Source organism: Notothenia coriiceps, unplaced genomic scaffold (genome assembly GCF_000735185.1).
Source record: "Notothenia coriiceps isolate Sejong01 unplaced genomic scaffold, NC01 NC01_scaffold00000339, whole genome shotgun sequence".
NCBI classification, from domain to species: domain Eukaryota; kingdom Metazoa; phylum Chordata; class Actinopteri; order Perciformes; family Nototheniidae; genus Notothenia; species Notothenia coriiceps.
In genome coordinates this window covers 23,334,577-23,345,253 of record NW_011333040.1, presented here as the reverse complement: position 1 = coordinate 23,345,253, position 10,677 = coordinate 23,334,577, and the positions used below count along the sequence as shown (strand labels likewise).

General features: G+C 39.6%; 1 protein-coding gene across 1 annotated transcript in view; it reads right to left on the bottom strand.

Moving 5' to 3' along the window:
- The window catches only part of LOC104952526 (poly(A) polymerase alpha-B-like), a 34,327-nt gene extending 24,414 nt beyond the window's left edge, over positions 1–9,913 (bottom strand). Inside the window, exon 1 of the mRNA XM_010779365.1 lies at positions 9,741–9,913. Coding sequence (XP_010777667.1) covers positions 9,741–9,913 — 173 coding nt within the window. The remainder of the gene's footprint in view (positions 1–9,740) is intronic.
- Positions 9,914–10,677: the final 764 nt, after the last annotated feature.

The following is a 10,677-nucleotide window of genomic DNA, read 5'->3' as shown; positions in this document are numbered from 1 at the left end:
GAGGATTGAATGGCATTCTTCTCTTTAATTGGTGATTAAACGTAACATTAGGTAAACCTGTGTTTGTTAGCGAAATCACGTTTTTATTTAATATTTGTATGGTTAGTAATTTATAATTGCAAACTACCAAATAACAGCCCTTTTATTCATCAACACAGAGGAGGACGACTATTTAAATCAACTTATCATGTGTTTGATAGAGAACAAAAAGCCTACAAGTCCAGAGTGTTCAGCAATCCGAGGTTCTCCTCTACCTCCATGTTATATTGGGTCTATTGTTTACTTCATGAAAAGGGACTTCTCACAAATAACAGGCAGGGTTATCAAAAAAAGAGCTAAGTTTTCATTTGAAGATGAACATTTTCGCCATTTTCGTATTGAATCAAATGGCAGGTTTTCTTATATTAAAGCATCTGACCGTGTTTTGATCTGTAATGGCTGCTTTATCTGTCAGCTGGTTTCTAATAAGTAATTATAAAACCACAGTACAGTAAGGCTCAAAAAGAGCATCCTGGATTTTATTTTGTGTTTTAGAGTCGTAGAGGGTGTTTTTCATGTCGAGGAAAGCTGCTCCAGGAGCCACTTTTCAAGGATACGTCTTGAGTGCCGCGAAGGACTGTTCCAATGGTCCCCAGCTACTGGCTTCTACCGGAAGACAGCGTACTTCGTTGCGGGAAATTTCGAGGCTGCACATGTGTAGCGACTCGCTGTCTTTTAAAATCTCCCCATGCTTTTGCACACGGACACAATTTCCAACCATCTTTTGGCGGAAATTTACGGTGGGGCTTATATGACGCACACTGCACACTTGCTAGCCTGTTCCCTCTTCCGTTTTCGGGGCTGGAGGTTTTTTCTTGCTCGTAACTAATGGAACTCAGCTGGAGGTACACGTGCTTCGCAAGCTGCGCCTCCTTGACATTGAGAAACACCCAACGGACCTGTCACAGGTCCAAATGCATTCTCAATCAAGTCATCATCTCTCAATGCAGCAATAATTCATATTTGTTGCCTTAATCCCAACTAAAGAGAGATTACTGTGAGCCGTGGAGAGTTAAATATGAAGCATAGTTTTGAGATTTGTTTGATATGTGACAAGATATAGCAGAACAAGACTAAAGGTTACTCACAGGGTAGCTTCTAGTAGTCCTACAATTAGTGAGTCACCAATTCAATAGCACTGTTGTATTCATGAAACATCCCCCAACTAGAATCAAAATCACCACAAGTGAATATATGGCACGTGTGTGTGTGTGTTTGTAAGTGTATTATATTCATACATACATATTTTTTGTATTAAAAAGTAATATCCATCCATTTTGAAGATAATTTTATTTGTAATTTATTGTTTATCACTAATTAGTCAATGACACAATAATTAAGTACATTATTGTTTAAATATGCACATACAGTTCAACCATGGAATGCAATAACAGCGCCCCTTATTTTCACATTTGACTCGTTTATTGCTATAAACCTTATCAAAAACAACTTTAACAAACAAGTATCCTGCGAATCTCCACTGGTGTTGTAAACAAACAAAAAGAAACGCATGGTGATACATTAAATTGTCTGACATTTTCTGTATGTCATTAATTATGGATGTTATTTGATTCCTCGACTGCATGCTTTCTAAAAGTGTTAGTTGATCATTGGTTCTTGTGTGCTGCAAGGCCACAATAATGAAGGCTTTCTATAAATGGCGGTGGAAGGTAAAGTCTTAACTGTGTCTTGTCAAAACTGAATTCTACTTAATGGTCTGCCCTCTGCTTTTTCTGGGCTAATTAAAAAGTAGCGTTGAAAGCCGTATAGACTTGGCTTTCGTTATGTAGTTTGACAGCTTTGAATTAAAACACATTTCAAAAGATTTGACCCCCTGCCTCCGTGTGGGGGCATGGCAATTTGCCCGCGCACCCAGACTGTTATCTCTAATAATATTCACAGTACACAGAACTGTCATTGTTCAAAACACTCGGCGACTCCAACAGTGTAATTATCTCCACAGACTGAAATGCTATGCCGCATGTTATCACGTACATTATTAAAGGAAAGATGATTGACGTGATGGAAATGATCCGGTCTGCAGGTAGAGCACAGCGCTGCAGGAGGCTCACTCTCTCAGAGCTCTACTGAAGTGTGTGTGTGTGTGTGTGTGTGTGTGTGTGTGTGTGTGTGTGTGTGTGTGTGTGTGTGTGTGTGTGTGTGTGTGTGTGTGTTTGTGTATAGGGAGCAACACATTACATGTAACAGGATTACATCATCAGGATTCAAAAAAAGTAGTAGCTGGATTCCCTTACAAAAAAAAAGTAATCAGATAAATGTTATGTTTCAAAAAGATTGGAGTTAACTATCAGTTTTACAATGTTACAATACATTTCCAAAAACCGATTGATATATAACAAAGCACATGTTTAAACATTACAACACTTTTTAAAGTAGGTTAACAACTGTTAGTTTGCCAAAGGGCTGTGAGTTCCAGCACAGATGTTGTAAATTAACCCTGAAAACAAATAATCCTAGTTGTTAACTATTTGCTAAACTTAAACAGTAATAATTTAATACGGAATTTTAAATCTTTTTATTTAGACAGTCTAGTAGTCGGACACATGATTTGTTTAAGGACTGCGGACGCTCTCAATCCACAGTTTTGAGCTTATTCTGTTTCTTTCTTGTAAAAGAAAGACAGAGGAGACCTTTTTGAAGCACACATCTTGGTTTATTCTTTTCAAAGGTAACATATTTATGATGTCTTACCTAATACACTTAAGCAAAAGCCATATTGATATTTAATTTATCTTGTATTTATTGCCTTTGAATTTGATAATGATGTCATCCAAAAGTAACGGAAATAAGTTACATTCCCCTTATATTTTGAGATGGGGGAATAACTATCTCAGGGAGCGAAAGTGATGTGACCTGTGTTACACATTAATAGTAATTGTTTAAATGTTGTCATTGTAACCCCCACTGTCTTCGTGATGCGCTAAGCTGTGCCGTGTACAGCTGTATTGTCCTGTCGGTGCATCCTGAGTGCTTGTGTCAAGGAGGCTTGTACGAATCGCTTCTATCCTCCGAGCCATGCAAAATAATTGTGTTCCTGACTGATGTCCCATGCATTTTTCATACAGCAGCTTGACTGCTAGAGAAATAAGTACAAAGTTTTCTCCTCCCATCAGCTCCCACCTTGTCCCTACCAAACTGTACGTTTCACCTCCCCACACCCTCTACCTTCACCTCATTCTCATCCCTCCATACGCACATTTCTTGCCTCTATCATTGAAATCAATGGAATTGATTCTCCTGGGGTTAATGGATTTTGCTGCCAAGGTGAGGAGGATGCACTTTAATCATGGCTCATCTTAAATATTTTATCAGGGAGAGCCAAAGGTTTAGAGCTGGAGCTGGCATGTAGAGGAAGGAATGATATGGGGGAGAGGTTCGCTGCATCTCCGCACTCTAACAATGATGCTCACTTCAGAAAACAAAAGCAGGAGGGTATCAGGGAGAGGGTAGCGAGGTGTGTCAGGGTACCTGAAATCTGGTGGACGATTCAATTAACAGTGAAATTCAACAATTCTCGGTTTCAATGAGATACCAAAACAATTACAACCACATACTTTGACATACTCATGTATTTGCTGTACAGCGGGTTAAACAGTTCACAACTCCTTCTCTTGTGTTTACTTTAATTGCTGTGAAACATTTCAAGTTCCTTGTAGGAAAAAAGAAAAGTGCAGGACCATCACAACATTATAATACAGAATTGCCACATATTCTTTTTTATCAAATAGAGCTTCCATAGATCCATCGATGCAACATTATGACATCTCTGTTGATTTCAACACAGAAGGGTCAAACCATGTTCTGTTGGCTTAACAAAAGTCCCTTTGGACTATTTTAGGATGGATTAATTCGAACACTTGACCCAATAATTTGAAGGACATGAAACTAATTCCTGTCTCTTCACTTTATCCAAATGCTGCCATTTGTGTGACAGCAGTGATGAGAGTATTGATGCATCCCCTTTTGTACTATTTTAATCATAGAGAGGAGGTTTTCCAGACATCTCAATGAAGCCCTTTAGCGATTTGATTTAGCGCTGTAGTCAAAATGACACATTATCTTCCGTTTTGTTATATTTAGCTTATTTTTTGTGTTAAACCTACAAATCAGTAGTTTTATTTTGAAGTGACAAATTTAGGGCACATATTTTGAGACTTCTTCCCTTATTTGGATTGTCCAGTTTTGTATTCACTGCAGTAACTCATCATTTTTGCCCCACCCCCCCCCTTGCTGTAATTAAAAATGTAATCATACTGGCCTCATTTATCAAATTGAAGAGTCGATAACTGCAGCTTTCCAAATTCTGAATAAATTGGTACACTCTAGACAAAAAGAGAGGCTTGAAAGAAGCAGGACTCTCCTCAGAGGGCAGTAAGCCATTACAATATATAAAGAAAGAACTGAGTGGAATAGTGTCCCAAAATGGCAACCCACCTCTTCATATCAGTGAGAATTTGTGAACAATAGATAAAGAAAAGTATTTTCTTCTGCCAGTGTTTACTTCAATTACCTAGAACACAGGTGCATAAACAAACAAGAGCAATGGCAATGCAATTTACAATACATGTAAACAATCACAATCAATACAGGGGCTAATATAACTAACTTTGAGCCCCAGAGATTCAACAATGTATGCTGTGGGTTTGCTTTAACTATGACCCTTGCTTTAAGCACATTCACTTGATTTAGGAGCTTTTGCATGCATCCTCCTTTCCAAACATTTTAATGATTGATTTTGTTCCCCTTGGCAAAGTTCCTGTAATTGCGTATGCAGTACACCACACAAAATGCACTTCGCCAAAAGTTCAGATGTGTTAAACTTTGACCTTGGACTGCACTGACATTTGCGGATTTTGCCAGTGGCTTCATGTTATACTCCAAATACAAATTGATAAGGAATTGAGAAGATGTGTGTGTACATTTTCAGAACTTTAAAACAATCAAGAATCACATGGAGGCAAGATTATTAAGAAAATGGCTTCCTCTCATGGTCTTTACCTTTCTACAAAACATAAAGTGTTCCCGCGAAGTAGATTACAAGTGGTCGAAACCCCAAGGTTTACATTCCAGTATGATCAATCCCAAATATGGGCAGTATTTTTCCTGTCTCTTCATTATCATCTGATTCTTTTCTAAGAAACCAATGCTTCTGCGTCATGATGCCATTTTGGTTGCTCTTATATTATTTATAACACATTTTATTTGTCCACACATTAGCTGTTTTGTTGCATTAAAGGTCCCATGTCATGCTTTTCCGGTTATTACCCGTCCTCTTGGTGTTATGAAGGTTTTTCTGCATGTAAACGGTCTGCAGAGTCACAAACCCTCAAAGTACACCCTGTAGCGAGTAAAACTCTGAAAAGACCTGTCTATGCTGCCCCAGAACGCCTTGTTGGAGATTTCTCTTTTTCTTCCTGGGTTCAGTGACGTGACCATACCCAAATGGACCCATTGGTCTCCTCACACACACACACTCTCTCAGAAGCAAAACTGTGACGCGCTGTGGGGGGGGGTCGCTAGTGGAGCCTCGCAGATGGGGGTGCTGCAGTTGCTGTCTCGCAGACCCCACGCAGCAACCAGGAAATGAAACCAGTATTGCAGCTCACATTCTCCGCTCCTCGCGGCAGCGAGCCGCGCAACGTCCCGCCAACACGGCACCCAGACCCCACGCAGCATTGTCATCTGTTTGTCAATACTGGTGTCATTTTCTGGTTGCTAACAAACGCCATTGTAAAACATAATCACTGATGTTCCGCTGTAACGGTGGTGGACTCATCAGAACAGAGTGGGCGAGCTGACCAATCAGAGCTGCCAAGGCACACAGGGGATAGGGCTCACCAGGGAGGGGGGAGCAGGAGCTCCAACAAGCCGTTTAAGGAACAGATGAAGTGAATACACATACTATACAGAGATGCTGTATGAGAAACCAATGTGAGTTTGGAACATTGAACAATGTTAATCTATTCTAGTAGACCTCAACAATGGAATCATGGTCAGTAGAAATGGCTATGACATGGGACCTTTAATGTGTACTGAACTGTAAACTTTGTTTGGGTATTTCTACATCTTCTACATTCATAGCTGCAAAAAACCCTTCGAGTTATTTTGCTTATATATTCACATCCCGACCCTCTTTAAAACAGGAACATTTATTTCTAAGAAAGCACATCTCTCATTAAGTTAATGAAATAAAATGAGCCCTGTCGTGTTCTTGAGTTAATTATTCCACTTAGCCTATCAACAGGAGAAGGGTAATGTAGGTTTTACAATCTTGAAGAAAATGGAAATATATTCTTTTTTTATTTTGATTGAAACTCCTATAGTACTGGATGTATTGGAATATCTAATTTGCACCCATTCACATATTATAGTAAAACAATTCAAACATCTTACAGAGTAAAGCTTTTGATTTAAATGAAGATGTGTTTATTTGCAAAATGTATTTAAATTGTACAATAACTTTAAACAAAAAGACCATGATACTTAAAACATTCATTTTGACAGGAATATCATTCACAAATCCCAACAGAAAGTGCTCAGTCAGCAGCGAGACAATCCTTCCTAGCGCTGCCCTTGTCTTCCATAAGAGCCACAGGAGACCCTGAATATCATTATGTCTGAATCTGACGCATCGTTATGAAGCAGTTTCATGTTCCTGCTTAATTCCTACTCAGCAGAAGATTTAAAGAACGACACATCCGCACCCTGAGACAACCACGCACACGGCAACATCAGAGACACACATATTTAATTAGGTATCAATTTATGCACAGAGGGAATGTCTCACCAGGCTTTGTTCATTATACGTTTGTTACTGATTGAAATTATTTTAGGATTTATTCACATGTGCACAAGATGCGAAATGTAACCAATGTCATATTTAAGGTAGAGAATACATAGTTTCAGTAAATTGCCATGCTATTTCAGTGAAGTTGCATTTTAGAAAACACTTTTGTTGCTTACAGATCATTAATGAAAAGTTGTAAAGCATTATTAGGGGTACAAAGAGTGGTGCAGTGACGAGTCCTAAAACCCGGAAGTGAGTCAGCATTTTACCACTACCGGTTCCCTCGTCTCAGAGCCAATGGGATTTCTCCATAGGATTTTGAAAAATAGCTGGAAATAAGGTCTGTGGTTGACACAAATGTAAGAGACGGATCACGTTTTGTTCTACGACATTAAATACATCAGCAGGGACCCCACTGGGGATTTCTGAAGAGTTTACGTGTCTGAAAAACGATGGTTGTTAACAAGTGGCTGAATAGGACTACAGAAGTTGTCGAGGACGTTGTAGGTCATTACGCCGAACACGTAAACACTCCCGCTAAGTTTGTTTTCCCTGTTCTGTTCGAAAGCAAGTACTTGCGCTCTTGCAAACTGTTCAAACAAACGCTTCAACTTGTACCATTTAGAATCTGTATGGTTGAATATCGATCTTAAGTTGGCGTGACGTTGAAGTCGTGCGACCCTGCTGTACTCGGCTGTAGTTTTCCACAGACCTTATTTCCAGCTACTTTCCAAAATCCTATGGAGAGATCCCATAGCTTTTTTGTCGAGGGAACCCATGCGCAGCTTACTTCCGGGTAAATACGTCATCCCTGCACCGCTCTATTTTAGTCTCATTTAATGAAACCGTATGCATCAGTATATTCCTTTAAACCAACTACTTGCTTCCTTTTCATAGTAGCAGCCTCTATTTCCACTACAACATTCACCTACAGTTATGCAATATAAATATATGGGATTATTTGCATTTTCTGGTTTATAGAAAAAAGACGTTTCCTCTAAAGGAAGAATAAACTACAGACTTAGTCACTGGGTTCAATTCTGAAAATGTATCGGCTCCACCATAGACGTATAATCTGAGTGCATTATTCACTGAGCAGCAGCAGCATCAGAAGCTGCGTTTCCACGTGAACGCTCATACTGTAGATGCAGTTTAAAGTGTGTGAAGTTGTACAGACATTAGTGTAAGTGAGTAATCACTAAGGTTCCATTAGCACTCCCTGTTTATTGCTGTTGGGGGGTGACATAAAGAGATGATGATTAACTAAAATGTGTTTGCATTAGCTTGTGGTAAATGGAATGAAAAGTTTAATGGCCATTAAAGGAATTCAGAGTAATATTCAAATCATAGGGAGACAACCAAACTCATTTCCTCATACGCCTTTGGGATATTATGTAAAGAAAACTCCCTTAGCATTTTATCCACTGCTGACTCATAAAGCGCTGCCATTGGAGGAGCATATTTTTTCAATTAGAAAGCTGAGCCATATGGAGGGAGAAAATACTATCTACTACTTTTACCAGTTGACCGGCAGTTTGAGTGCCCGTGCAAGGCAGTGGGACATTATGAGTTTATACTTTAATTTCAAAGTTTGACATCTAAGTGTGAAGAGTGACGGCTGAGTGATTGCCTGAGTGTTAGAGCAATATCATAGATCTCCCAGAGTCTCAGCAGCCCAGACCTCTTCTAATCTGCTCATCTGTCCTTCCTGCTGGAAATGACAGAAAATCACGCATGTTGGGGGGGGGGGATTTTCTGTATGAAATGGCTGTAGACCACTTGTCATTGGCTGAGACTTGAGCGACATGTGGCATCGCGGGATAATTTGGGAGAGGGATCTGCAGGACTGGGAATATTATTTATGACATTTACATACATACTACTATTCTGATCTTCAATCTTGTCATGGCTTTTATTTATAATGTTGGGGATATGTTTATGTTTCAATGAACATATATAAACCTGGTTATTAATCTCCTATACATTATTGGTATTATCAAGGAAGTCTTTAATTCCGTTTAATCACCGTGGCATGTATTTTGGAGAAGCATATTATTGGCATCTTCCTCTCCTTAGAAGTTGAATTACTCACTTAATTAGTTTTACAAACTGTTAAATAAATCATTTGTAATAATGTAACTCATAGACACGATTCATTATTTTTCCCAATTACCGTTTGATTACAGCCCTACTCTAGCAAGTATATAAAAATTGACTTTTTTATCTATTTCTGCACCACATTTTTACAGTTATATTTATTTCTCTGATCATGTTCATTTAGATAAATCTTATAAGGCTATCATAGACGCAGCATAATTAGCTTCTGCCTCGGTAAATCAGATGCCAATTTCATGCAGATTATGAGCACAAGTTGAATGAGAAGCGCAGCCAAAACGCATATCTGGCCTGCGTTTGCAATGGGATTTTAAGGTTAGGGTAATTATGTCATCTCACAGTGTTTGAGTAACAACTAAAAACTAGAAGCCTTTTCATCACCAGCGTGTCACCAGCTAACTTGGCTATAGAATGATTGTATTCGTAAATGTTAATAGCTAGAATTTGCGATTGCTTTATAAATGTTTGATATGCACACCAGATATGAATTTAACATTTCAATTTGGGCTTCAGAGCGATACTTCTACTTCTGTTAGTCTGCATGTTAGTTCTCTTTTACCCATGCCATCAAGAGGATCCAAAACACAGCAGCCCATCTGCCATCAGTACCATTAGCACTCACAATTCAGGACTGAACTCAATGGATAACCCGTTTTATTGTCATGTCGCCCAGCAGGGGCAAACCTGCTTGCTGCCAGTCTGTAATTACCCATCACTTTATTTGGATTGCACTTTGTAATGCTTCTGAGAGCTAGCTGCGGCGAGAGGCGTGCCCTACCCCAAGAGATGGCCGGAGAAGCAGCAGGAGCACATGGAGCTGTCGGAGAGTGACAGCAGGCGTACACAGCTGACCGAGTTTGGGATCAGGGGCTCCTCCCCTCCGCTGCCCTCAGCACCCGGCTGGCACCGGCTCACAGTTGGCACATCCCAACGTGAATTGGTGCCATGCATTGAAACACATCCTTTACTTTTCAATCTGTAAGAGTATGCAGTGAAAACAGACAGTGTTGACGCTATGCTGTTTTTGTTTGGTTGGGTGTATTTATAGCATTTGTTTCTGTTCGGAAGACATCCTGCTGGCCTGGTATGAGACTCCCACAATGCAGCATTATAACTCAGATGGAGAATGACAGCAAAGAACTGGAATAAACCAGTTTGTACGTGCAATATCTTTACTTCTCCAGTCATCTTCCGCCCTCCCTGTCCTGCAGGGGGCCTGACCTTTCCAAATAAAACTCCTCCTTTCTTACAAAGCTCTAACCAATGTTGCTTTTCCCTTTGACACACAACAACAAGACTAGATTTTGAATCTGTTAGCATTGAAGGAATTTGTCTTCATCCAATTGTTTTGCGGATGGATCAGTCCTTTAATCCTCTTGGCTTTTTAGAACTTTACGGCAATTGATACTCCACCAAGAGGCAGTTTGAAAGAAGCATAACAGTGAGGTTTGTTTATTCAAACTGACGGTAGCTTCTTTAAACTGGTTAAAGCGTGAGCTAGTGGTGTGTAGAGTAAGAGAGGCAGAGAGTTTTCAGGGAGCAGGTGTTAGATTTATGTTTTGTGGCTGACCTAATACTGTGCACATTACAGGGTGACAGTGTTTATGTTGTGTAACTAAAGATTTATACTGTGGGGATTCAAGTGGGAGATTTTTATAACATCACTCTTAAGATTTAATCCTCTTGATTCTCAATCTCGACTCCTTTCCCTGGCC